Raw genomic sequence first — 13346 nt, forward strand, 5'->3', positions numbered from 1 at the left:
TTTAACCCATTTATAACAACTAAAGAATATTACCAAAGCACTTGTCTGTCCGGACTTGTTGAAACTTGTGTAACAAAATGGAATGCTTTTAGGGTTATTGTGGCTGCCAGAAAAAAATGGGATTAAAGTGTGTATCATGGGAACTTAGTAAGAATATATAGTCTCAAAACATACAGAGACTGCTCAGATAGTCAGGGAACATGCCCAGACATTGGCACTGAGAGATAGATACAGTCACAGAGAAATCAAGGTAACAGAACCCAAGACCTAGATTGTGCCCTTGCCCTGAGAAATAAGTAGGTAGCTTAGTGCCCATTGCTTTGATTGCACTTTGCCCTGATTTTGATGGGTATACTGTAAGTAAAGGTCCCAGTGCAGACTATTGATCCTATAATCACAATCATTCCGTCTGTTGCAGCTGTTATGCTCAAAAGACTGAAAATTCCTGCTAAGGAGAACGTCAAGTATCTGTACAATACCTGTAGTTTCCCTTTTAAGGCTTTTCACCTACAGTGGTATTGTCAATCAGCCTTTAAGAGGAGTCCATTATGTAAAGCAGAGGTGGGCAAACTACAGCCCGCGGGCCACATCCAGCCCATGGGACTGTCCTGTCTGGCCCTTGAGCTCCTGGCTGGGGAGGGTAGCTCCCGGCCCCTCCCCTGCTGTCCCCCCGCCCCACAGCTACACTGCCGCATGGGCAGCGCTCTGGGCAGCGGAGCAGCACGCTCCTGCAGGGCAGCATAGCAGCGTGTCTGGCTCCAGCCAGGCGGCGCAGCTGCCAGACATGCTACTCTGAGCAGCATGGTAAGGGGCCAGGGCTGGAGGGGTCTTAGGGGGGAGACAGGGAGCAGGGGGCAGTTGGATCGGTGTGGGAGGTCTGGGGGACCTGTCAGGGGGTGGGGGTGTGGATAGGGGTCGGGCCAGTCAGGGGACAGGGAGCAGGGATGGTTGGATGGGGCTGAGGTTCAGTGGGGGGCAGTCGGGACAAGGAACGGGGGGGTTGGATCGGCGTGGGAGGTCTGGGGGGGGGGCCTGTCCGGGGGTGGGGGTGTGAATAGGGGTCGGGCCAGTCAGGGGACAAGGAGAAGGGGGGGTTGGATGAGGGTGGGGTCCCGGGTGGGGTGGTATGGGGCAGGGGGTCCCAGGAGGGGGCAGTCAGGGGAAAAGGAGCAGGGGGGTTGAGTGGATTGGGAGTTCTGAGGGGGGCAGTCAGGGCGTGGGAAGTGGAAGGGGACAGATGGGGGCAGGGCCAGGCTGTTTGGGAAGGCACAGCCTTCCCTACCCGGCCCTCCATACAGTTTTGCAACCCCAATGTGGCTCTCAGGCCGAAAAGTTTGCCCACCCTGATGTATAGCATCACCATTCTCCTAGTATATATTTGTTTTGAGTGTTTGGACTGCAAGCTTCTCAGACATAGTTTGCATCCATTAGGTACTGGGCACAGTTATAGTGTTTGTGCTCCCCTGAGCACAGGGACAGGATGAGACTAGCCACCCCAAAGGAGTCAGCCAGGAGGAAGACTTCAGTATCTACCTCCTGCACACACACATTGGTCTACAGAGTACCCACCCTGTACACGCTTGTGCAGCAGCCATGCTTTCACTGTGCACCAAGGAGCTCCACGATGTATTTTACTAGCAGCTGCTAACTGCAAATGGCATGGGTAATTGTGTTCGGCATTTTGCAGTCCCAAGTTGATAATGATATAATCCTCAGCATATGCCATGTTATCTCCATAATTTGCAGTAATGTACTGTACTTTTGCAGTATCACGGTGTATTTCTAGAAAAACAAGAAGGTCCTTTTAAAATACAATTGTTCTGAAAACCTTTACATTTGGATAAACAGTCTTAATTGAAATTTGGGGACATTCAACAGAAGTGTGGTAAATAAAGCTGCCATCGCTTAGGGAGACTAACATGTCACTGCAGTTATGTGACTGTGCTGGGCTAAGATTTCTAGGCTGCAAGTTATTCTGAGGAGGAAATAAAACATATTTGAAAAAAAATAAATGGCACAGTAAAAATAAGACTGCCCTTGGCACAATTAAAGTTTTACAAATAGCCAAGTGCAAATTCAGAAGAAGAATCCCCTTTTTGTCTTTCTGTGCCTTTTTGTTTTGTGCAAGTGGCAGCAGCTTGAGCGGGTCACAGTAAAAGGCTTCTAAAGGCCTCCTCATCTGTGGTCTCTCAGTCTGATTAATGGTACCATACTTCTCCTCAGCTAACAATATGCTACAATTAAGTAGTTATCATAGCAGCAAGATTTGTCAACAAGCATAATCATCGAACCAAAGGTAAAACAACTCAGGAGCTGAAATTTACAATACTCCTTCTGAGCAAAGGAGAGAAGAAATTTGAGCTGATTCTGTCTGATAGAGAAAAGAGAGTTGGAACACCTATCATTAAATTCTCTGGCAGTGTTACTCCCCCTGCTTCAGTGGTGTTATGACAGCAGTGAATTAGCTCCTTTCTGTTCTTTGCCACCTCAATGGTCTCTTATAACTGAAATTGAAGTGGATGTTACATCCTTGGGTTTTGATGAATGTTCTCTAATAAACCATTGGCTGTTGTAAAAGTTGACACAGGTTTTGTTGATTGTACTGTATTTTCTTTTATATTCAGTAGTATATTTTCAGAAAAGTGGCTGTAAAATGCACGGTACAATAAAGTTAGTAGACAGTATATTATATTTAAACATTTAATACAGTTAATGAAATCTCTTTGAGAGAGACCCTTTGATAAATAGAGAAATTAGGAAATGGAGATATATTTTTTGTAAAAGTCAAATATTAGAAATCTTTAATTTTATTTATTATTTTAGGGAAGGCCAGGTCGGAAAGGGTATGCAGGTGAACCTGGATCAGAAGGCTTGAAGGTAATACTGCTGGGTTTTATATATGAAAATGGAATATAGTTCGAGTCAGTGGTGCTGGAACTGGGGGTGCTGCCGCACACCCTCCCTTGAAGTAGTTAGTAATAAGAAACACCAAATACATGGTTTCCATCAACAGCTCCCCCTACTATAAAAATTGTTCGAGCACCCCTGGTTAGAGTGCCCTCAGACGTACGTATGTGCTTGTGCGAGAGAGATACATTGTAACAGGGTTTCCAATACGACTAAAGGAAATTGGGCTCAACGCTCCTGTTCCAGTACAGCTGCTCCCTTTTTGGGCCAATTAAGAGGGCAAGGCACCATCTGGGAAACATAAGAGGCCTGAGAGTGAGTTAAGGGGGTTAGAGAAGACTGGTTCAGTCAGGAAGAATAATTCCTAGGAGAGGACTGAAAGCAGGAGAGCAGCAAGGGCTTTGCTGGGAGGTTTCCCCAAGCCAGGATTGGAGAGGGAAGGAGCAGCAGATGGAGATGCTTGCTGGATCCAGAGGGCTGAAGGGAGGGGAGCAGCAGAGGGCCTTACCTGCTGATGCTGGCATCTCCTTGCTGGGGAGCTGGGTCCCAGAGGAATCAGATGAGGCTTTCAGCGGAGGGACTGTGGGAGTTGCCACTGGGAAGAGGGGGATTGTGCCCCAGAAGGAAGGGCTCAGGTGGCAGTCCTGGTGGTGGGACAGAGAACAACTAATAAAGAGTCTGGGTCTATTGGAAGACACTGGGATGGTGAGAAAGGAGCTGGGTTTTTAAGATTACATGAACAGGGATGATGTGAACTATGTTGTGTGACTTGGGATGTTTGCACTGTGTTTTGTGCACAAACTGTGATGGACTTGAGGACATACTTGTATTGGACTTACTGTGCATTCAAGAGGAAAACTGAGGTTAGGACCATTTGCAGAGTGGCCCTGTGGCCACGAGGGGCACCAGTGAGGAGGCCACTCATTGACCTACATCTAGCCAGTGAATCTGCTTACTTCCAGGCTCCTCAGTTGGGAGAACAAAGAATACACCCAACAGGATTGGGGAACATGGATGGCACCTGCTGTCCCTCCATATGGCTCAGAGGGGAAGATAAGTGGCAATTTGAGGAGGGTTAGTATGAATGTTGGGGACATGGGGGTGTGGAGACAGGAAGAAAGGAGAGGATTGGAGTATGTGCAGGGGAAGGCTGGTGTGAGCTCAGTCACTTTGCATTGAAAGGACTTCCATGGCACGGATGCTGCAGCTACTTGCACACCAATGCTCTAGCTGCAGGGAAGCCCAGTGCCTCACAGCTGAGCCACCATAACAGCAAGTGCTCCTCAAATCAGTATTTGATGGGACAGAAGGGCTGATACTGCCACTTATGTAGTGTTAGCAAGATAAATAATACAGTGACATTCTCTTGTAAAGTTCTGCTGTAAAATACATTGGTGTAAATCCACCATGACTCCATGGAGTTCTATGGATTTGCAAGACTTACAGTGTAATAAGTGAGAGCAGAATTTCTTCTCTAATACTCCTATCTCTTTCTAATGTAGCATTTTGGAAGAGTAACCTGAGTTTTTTAGAATTTTATTTCAACTGTTGTATAGAGAAGGGTGTCTCGCAAAACCATCATAAATGTGGAACAGTGCAAATTTGGAAAAGCAATCGAAGAGTTAAATATCTGAGTAATATTATTATACTTTATGCAGATAATTGTCCCATATGGTGTATTGTCAAATTGATATAAATAAGTTCACAAACTATTTACAAATAACATTTGCTTTTAGAAGTGGTTATGAACTAATAAAGATAATTATATAGTGTATTTATATTTAATTTCCATGTGACAAAAGGAAGATATGAATATAAGAGGGGGATTAAAAAGAGAACCAAAGGATACCTGATCATACAGGCAAAACCATTGGTTTTGTTTAATTTGTATAATTTTACTGCTTAGGTTTTATATAGAAAATGAAACACAAAAAGGGAATTTGGGAAAATGGAGAAGTGTAAAACACCCTCCTGCAAGAAGCGAAATTTATAATCCACTATATAATCTGTTTTCTGCATTAACAGGGAGAACCAGGAGATCAAGGAAACCTTGGAAAAACTGGTGAAGCAGTAAGCTTAAATGCTCTTTCTAGATTTTTTTTTTTTACAAGTTATTTTGAGAGCTGTATGTTGCAGTAATTCTGTTTGACTTAAATCGTTTTAAAACCATGTTTCCTGATTATACAGTGAGCTCTGCTTTCTCCTCTTGAGTGCACCTCTCCAGTATCAGGCCTGGCTTCCTGCAGTCCAGGAAGACTGCATCTCTGGGCTACAGCCCCCATGTTTTCCAGCCATGTTAACACAAGAGGCCCTGTTTGGCATTTGGAAACCCTTTTCCTGCAGGAGCCTGTGGCAGTAGCTGAATATAGTGACTCAAAAACAGCATATTCAAATCAAAGCATTATTTACTCACCCAAAGGCACATAGCACACAGCAATGGATAAAAACAAAAAGGCCGCAAAACCTATTTTCCCCTTACCTAAGCTTTAAATCTTTTTTCTCATTAGCTTTTGGAGAGTTCCTCTCAGCCAGTTACCCCCATCTCTAAGCTGGGATGACAGCCTGCTTGCTGCAGTTTCTGTCTCTCTGTGTGCCTGTCCTTCTTCCTGGGCAGCTGACAGCCCACTCAATCTGTTCTCTTCCCTAGGCTCAGGTCTGGGAAGAATACATTTGCCCTCATAGTTGGAGACAGGCTGGAGGGATTCTCCAATTAATAGCTTCCCTATTGTTTCCTCAAGGGCCTATAGTATTTTCTGGACTGTATCTTAACTTTGCCATTGTTTTGCTTCCCATTTCATTCTCCTGCTTCCTTTGATTTAACTCCTTGCACTCAGACAGGATAATATCACACATGTAAACTGAGGTGCATGTGATATTTTTTAAAAAATAATGTTTCCCTCACTTTCCACACCATGTAATTAAGGGTGCTTCAGAATCACTCCTGTTAATAAGTCCCTAATTAGATTGCCTTTTGATTGAATGTAGTTTGTAATCTGGCATTTTACCAGTTTGAGTTCATTTTAATGGGTAAACTGAAAACTACAGATTAAGGGCCTGATTCAAAACTCATTCAAGTCAATGAAGAGACAGTTAACATAGTGATGATAAATATACGCCTTCATATGTAGTCTTCCTTTAGTTTTTTCCAGCTAATTATTTGTGAAGTGTACTGGCAATGGTTCACCACTGTCTAAGATATTTGCTTTATATTTCTCTCAACCATTTTCTGTAAAGTGCTTTGAAAAACTTCTGTAGGTTGTGTGGGTGAAAATCGCCTTCTGGGAACTCCAGACAAACTCAAATGTTTGACAGGTTTCAGAGTAACAGCCGTGTTAGTCTGTATTCGCAAAAAGAAAAGGAGTACTTGTGGCACCTTAGAGACAAACCAATTTATTTGAGCATAAGCTTTCGTGAGCTACAGCTCACTTCATCGGATGCATACTTTGGAAAGTACAGAAGATCTTTTTATACACACAAAGCATGAAAAAATGGGTGTTTACCACTACAAAAGGTTTTCTCTCCCCCCACCCCACTCTCCTGCTGGTAATAGCTTATCTAAAGTGACAGGTTTCAGAGTAACAGCCGTGTTAAACACCGATTTTTTTCATGGTTTGTGTGTATAAAAAGATCTTCTGTACTTTCCACAGTATGCATCCGATGAAGTGAGCTGTAGCTCACGAAAGCTTATGCTCAAATAAATTGGTTAGTCTCTAAGGTGCCACAAGTACTCCTTTTCAAATGTTTGAGCAATTGGGAAAACTTTCAGAAGAGCTTATCAGTCATACCCAAGTCTGTGGAGGGCTCTTGGGACTGAATCCTCCCAGAAGGAGGACCAGGGGTATGGCTCATGGGACTGGCCACTGAATCAAGATTTATTTTTTTTTTAAAGCTCAGACAGGTCCAGCTTAAGTCACTCGGCCCAATTTGAAAATAAACCTGCACATCATATATCATATCTATTGATAAACTGTAGTGCCAATTGCTTGACCATACTTTGGTTTGTTATGAAATATACTCGAGACCAAATAACCAGTGTCAGTCAGGTTTATTACTATAGTACAGGACAAAGGTTCTGGGCAATGCCAGTCTCCAAGAAGCCATCTTGTGCACCGATGTTAGATTCGCCTTATGCAGAAGGTGTGCACCCCAAAGTTACAATTTCAGCTGGTATTAGTTAAACAATGATTTTACAGGTTTACACATCATTAAAATCCAACCCATCCATTTGTCCTAGTTCCTTAATTTGTTGTTCTGTTCCTTTTTTATCTATCTTATGGATACTAGCTTTCCAGGTACTGGTCCATGAAGGTACCTCCCTAGTTTGTACTAAGATATAGACCAAATTAATCTTGATGTTTACAAGTTTCCTATCTGCTTATGCAAATGCTTGTTTCAGCAAATGCAAGGAGTTATGGGATACTTAGCTTAAGTGAATAGAATTATGGTATAGGACAGTTTAGTCTATATCACTATTATAATTGTGCTTAATGTTCTTGGCACTTAATGCATGCGCATATATATTATATTTATTAATATCAGATGATAGTCAACCTATCTTAAAAAAAAATAATATATACCACTAACAGCTTGATCTCAGAACTACTTCAACAGTTTATAAATATCAAAACCATTGGCTGGCTGACTAAGTTAAAAAGCAGTTTGAAAGGGCTGTGTATATTTTGTAAATGATGGTAAATTATCTGTGCAAAGATGGGAGAGAATTGGATGGTGATGTAATAGGTGGGGGTGCATATTTATGATTGAAATGAGCAAAGTCTCTTCTCAGGGGGCGATTCAGAGATGAATGTTTACTGAAACTTAATAGCTGTGTGACCAAGTGGAGTCAGGTCTGCTATTACCTTTAATATTAATATTAATTTAATTTTAATATTAATTTAATATTACCGCTATTACCACATTACCAGCATTGCTATGCCAATATACACCTATTTCATTTTTTTTCCCCATCAGACTGCAGAACATAGCCTTTCTTACACACACACAAGTTTTTAAGTTGTCTTTTAGACTAAGATCATCTGGACAGGGACTTACTATATGTTTGTGTCGTGCCAAGTACAATGGGGGCCCTATCTGATCTATGCCTCCAAGCACTTCCACCGTATTAATAATAATAATAATAATAATATTTAGCAAAGACACACCAGTGAATTCCTTCATTTTGCTTGCCTCCTTCCTGAACTTTTAAAATTCACATGATTATAGGATATTGGTTTTTGAATTCAGAGAGAAGAACACTGAAAATCCCAACCACTAAATATGTGGTATATTGGAACAGATGAAATAATTTGTTTTGTATTACAGTTGTGCCCAAAAGCCCCAATCAGGATAATGCAAAAAATTGTAAAAAGAAACAGTCCCTATCCAAAGATCTTGAAATCAATTGGGGTTAGGCATCTAAAAAACTTTGAAGATCTGTCTGGGCTTTAGGGTACTTCTACACTGCAATGAAACACCTATAGCAGGCCACAGAACCTCACCCACTCACTCTTGTAATAGACCCATAACCTCTGGTTGAGTTACTGATGTCCTCAAATCATGATTTTAAAGACTTCAAGTTACAGAGAATCCACCCTTTACTCTAATTTAAACTTGTGAGTGTCCTGTGCCCCATGCTGCAAAGGAAAGTGGGGGAAAAAGCCCGGGGTCTCTGGCAATTGTTCAGGCTTGAGCTGGGGCCCAAGCTCTGGCACCTCACAAGGGGGAAAGGTGCCCAAGCTCTGGGACCCCACACGGGGAAAGGGTGGCAGCCCGGGCTCCAGCCCGAGCCCAAATGTCCATACTGCAGTTTTATAGCCCTACCGCTATAAAAAGTTTTATAAACAGTTTTATAGCCCTACAGCTTGCAAGCCCCAGTCAGCTGTCATGGGCAAGCCCTGAGTGTTGTATTGCAGTACAGACATACCCTTACAGTCTAATCAGACAATACAATGGGTGGAAGAAAGGGGATATACAAGCAAAGTGATCAGAGGAATGGCAGCCACAAACCTTGTTAGGCGCTGTACTTGGCATATGATGATTTGATTATTTTTTCTCTTAGTTTATTGCTCTTGCCTATTACTTTTTTGCCTATCTTTCTTTTTTTTTTAAATGAACTCCATTGACTCCCCTTTTCATCCAAGATTACGTAGTATATACTTATAAACCTGCAACTGAAGTGAACAAAGTTGTTATACTACATGGGGAAAATATAATAATCTCAAAATAAAAGCATGCAAATTCTCTGCCTATGTTACCAAAAGTTTTTTTTAACATAACTTTAGTTAGTTAATTAACAAACTACATGAGGAGTCCACCTTATTAAAAGTACTAATTTAATGGTTGTCACCTTTTTTTATTCTCCTGTCCCCTGGTTCCAGCTGGCTCTCTTGGTTGGTTTTTTTGTTTTGTTTTTAAGCTGATGGAACTATAGCTTTTGGCCAAGGCATCAAAAGGATTACTCTCCAGCGAACAGCTTTCTCAGGGTAAGCCCTGCTAAACACAAGCTTGAGCCTGCATGGGTACACAAGAGGGTTGAACGTGAGCAAGACACAGCCACCTGGAGGGATTCTAAGTATGGTGTTTTGTTATTCATGATCCAGTAAGATGAAATATGCCGGGGACTCAGGCACTGTGTGGTTAATGGTCCAGCAAGAACATCTGCCTGCCATATATCAAGGGGCACTGAGCTGCTGACTTTTTGGGAGCTGTAGCAAGCATTTCTATCTACATGATTGGCGCAAATGACAGCTTCTGCTCTCGGTCCCTCTAAGGTCAGCTTTTCCATACACTCAACTGGAGAAGATCTCCAGCTGGTTATCCTGAAATGGTGAAAATGCTCGCTGTGCACATAAGCCCTTATCTAGATTCGGTGGGACTGTTCATTTACTTAGAATTAGACACAGGCTTCTTGCTGGATCAGGGCTATCATTTCCATGTACAGGATTGCACTTAGACTATTAGTACTTGGCTATGCCCTGAGTCCCTCAACACACTCCCGTCCCCCTACTCCCATGTTCCTTCAGTGTGGACGTACAGTGGAATTTTCCAAAGTGCCTGTGTGACTCAGGTGCAAAACACCTTTGGAAAGTCGAAGCTTATCTGAATTTGAGCACAGTTCATATTTTTTCTCTTTACCCAGAATTCTCTCTCCAAGGCTGCTGAGCAAAAGCTGGGTTGCCAGGGCTTAGCACTTTGCCTCTATGCACCTCCTTCAACAGTATTCAGCTGCCTGCTGGATTTAGCTCTATATACTTTAGCAGCTATAATATTCATGAACTATATGAAATGAAAAGTTCTTAAAACCAGCCTATTTTCTCAACTTCTCATGAATCATGGTGCCAACTATTCTTCTGCTGGAACTTGGACTGCTTAAGAATGTTTTTAAATCTAGGAGATTTTCACCGTTTTCTGTATTTAAAATTCCTTCCATTCCTCTCTGCATGTTTGTGGATAGCTATCTGAGGCACCTATGGATGCTTACCCAAGAATCACATAAGCTCCTTTTCCTAAAACACTCGTAACTATATACTGCAATTTTTCTTGAGGGGAGAATATTATTTGTCTAATAAATGCTGTTGTAATAGGCCCATATCAATCCTTGACCAAAAAAGTAACCAAAGGAAAGCTTAAAATCAGAGTGATATACTGTACAGAATCGTGTATCAACTACATTCATCAGAATCAAAATTCCATAGTTAAGGCAAATGTAACCAGATTTAAAAAGTGGTTGCAGAGATGAAGAAAAGACATACCGTAATATTAATAAGGCTTTGGTTCAAAGTTGACATCAGAACACAGAATTGTCAAACAGTGGATGAGACCAACTGATCCATATAATCTAAAAGGTGATGCCTCAGAAGATGATGAAACACTACATCCCTACAATGGAGCTAGCCCATTGTACAATATAATATAAAAATAAAAAATTCTTCATGACGCCCGTATGATTGTGCCCAAAGAGAACAAAAACAAAGGTACTTGGCTGGGATGGGTGAGTTCTGTATGGTCCAAATAAGAATAAAGGAAACTGAAACGCTGCTGTGATGAAGCCTTGAACAAAGCTATTGTCAGCATATTGTCTGGTAGTGTAAAACCTGTCAGCTGTTCAAAGCAGGGATGATTTTAAGGTAAAAGCTACATCTGTTTCACCTTGGTTTATATGGTGAGATTCCATTTTTGGCTGGTGTGGTTTGGTTGAGCAGAATCAGAAACTGACGTGTTTTGATAGATCTCTTTGTTGATGAGATAATCATCTGCTATGGAATCAATAGATCCATTTAGACAGTGGTTGGTTAATTTAATATGGGACACCAGCCAGAGTAAATTTACAATACCAGTGAGAGATAATCTTTTGGAAACCATCCCAAAAGAAACACTGGCTACAACTACTGAGAAAATTGCCTCTGGGTGAGGAGGAAAAAAAAATCTTACTGTGCTGGCATGTGGGTTTCATATGCTTAAATTATTGGTGGTTGGCAAATCTTTGAAACCATGTTGCTTCAAGCACATCAAAACAAATACCACATCTGTGTTGTATAGAGTGCATCCCAGTGCATGGATGACTTCAGACATTTTAAGAAAGTGATTGTTTTTTGGGTTTTGTGCCATAAAACTGAAATTCTCTGAGATTAAAACCGTTGCCTGCTAGGGCTGTGTTATTGTTTAGTAATGCTAGTGTTCATCCAGGCAGTAACAGACTATGAATAGCTGGGGGGGAAATTAATGAACATTTCTCCGTGCCAAAATCACTGCAAAAATTCAGCAAAAACAGAGAAGCTGTTAACAGCACAATGTCGGGTTAGTGTCAAAATGACAAACCAGAGTAAGCAGAGGCATAGAACACAAACCCTTAAAAAATAATCCTAGCACTTCATAAATGACCTGTTAAAGTACATTTAAACAAGTATGCCCAATTGTGGACAGCATTCAGTACCACAGAAGGGAAACTAAGTAGATACAAGTAGTACAAAAACTGGCAACAAAAATAATAAAATACAAGGTCCAGCAAAGAATGTAGGTGACCTTCTGGCTGCAGATGCTAGCTGCACAGCAGGCAGACCTGTAAGAGAAAAGGTCATGCTGCCTTGGGAAGATAAGGTAAGTTGTGCTGTGTGTCTGGAGATGTGGAGTTACTTTTGGGAAGAACTCATGTAAGTAATTTCCCCACCTCCTGCAGAGGCAAAATGTAGCAGGATTAACCCCCATGGAAAGGATGTTTAATTTATGGGGAATGGAAAATTGCAATTCTCTTTGCTTGAAGAAAAGATTAACGGGACTTTGAGTGAATTTTCAAGATGCTAAATAGACAAAGTTCTTTGAACTATTGTGAAAAGTCTGGACGCTGGGGATGCACAAACAAAAATTGGAAACATCAGGAAAAAGAAAAGCAAACTGAGTAAAACATTTTTCAAAGAAAGGATAGTGAATGTGGGGTCAATACTATGAAGGGCATCAGAAGACACAGCTAGCTCTGCCATTCTCAAAAACCTACTTCATAAAGGTTTGAAAAAGAGAGACTATTAAAAATTTATAGAGTAATAATAACAATACTTTGCATTTATATAATGCTTTTCATCTATATTGTAGACCTCAAAGAGTAAAACCCCTCTCAGATCCCACATAACTGACAGTATCCATCAACCACTTAGTCCTCCCCCTCAGGAAAAGCATTGGAAAACAGATAGACATTGTGACATGACCTGAAGGTCAACAAATTCAGGCTCCGGTGTACCAGTTTAAGAAGCAAATTGCAAAGTTGAAGGATTCCTCACTGATAAAGCCCTTAATCAGCTGTTTAGTATCCCACATGGACAGAGAGGTAGTCTTTGAAGTACCCAGCACCCCAAACCATTTATGGTTTGATAGATCAGAACTAGCATCTTAAATAGACTCTCCCAAATGAAGGGGAAGTGAAAGTGATGAAGCACAAGTGTTACATGCTCCATGCAAGAACCACCACTCAACAGAGAGGCCACCACCATATTCACCAGCTGAAATTTCCAATTGATATAAGGAGCAGCACCACATAGTCCTTTGCAGCAATCCGATCTCAAGATGACAGTAGTGTGAAGCCACTGTGTTAAGTGTTAATTTCAAAAGAAAAGGCCATGTTCAGATTATTAAAACACCATTTGGCCCATACGTCTATCTTGACCTTCAGAAACAGCTCCCTCATCCAATGAAACGCCAAGTTATGAACCTGGAGAAAGAAAAGTGGGCAAGGTACCTTAACTGAGGGAGCTGGTATCACTACAGATATTTCTTCTGGCTATTTTCCCCAGCCTACCATCATAATCCATCCAAATCCAGAGGGCTGTTCACTCTCATCAAAATCCAAATCCCAGCATGTCACTGGATAAACTGGTCAACCACACCAACCAGATCCAGTAAAGCAGAGACAGAAGCCTTTATTCTCCGCTATGTCTGAGCACAGCCATGGG

General features: G+C 41.7%; 1 protein-coding gene across 10 annotated transcripts in view; it reads left to right on the forward strand.

Annotated features, from left to right (window-relative positions):
- The window catches only part of COL24A1 (collagen type XXIV alpha 1 chain), a 241328-nt gene that overhangs the window by 126958 nt on the left and 101024 nt on the right, over positions 1 to 13346 (forward strand). For 8 of the 10 annotated variants that reach the window (XR_012160423.1, XR_012160422.1, XM_073357181.1 and 5 more), the window contains 2 exons: positions 2824 to 2877; positions 4933 to 4977. The exons of the other annotated variants lie outside the window; for them this stretch is intronic. Coding sequence is in view for 6 of the 8 variants with exons in the window: in XM_073357181.1 (XP_073213282.1) it covers positions 2824 to 2877; positions 4933 to 4977 (99 nt within the window). In the remaining 2 variants the exon portion in view is untranslated. The remainder of the gene's footprint in view (positions 1 to 2823; positions 2878 to 4932; positions 4978 to 13346) is intronic. 10 annotated transcript variants of the gene reach the window in all.

This window comes from Lepidochelys kempii, chromosome 8 (genome assembly GCF_965140265.1).
Source record: "Lepidochelys kempii isolate rLepKem1 chromosome 8, rLepKem1.hap2, whole genome shotgun sequence".
NCBI classification, from domain to species: domain Eukaryota; kingdom Metazoa; phylum Chordata; order Testudines; family Cheloniidae; genus Lepidochelys; species Lepidochelys kempii.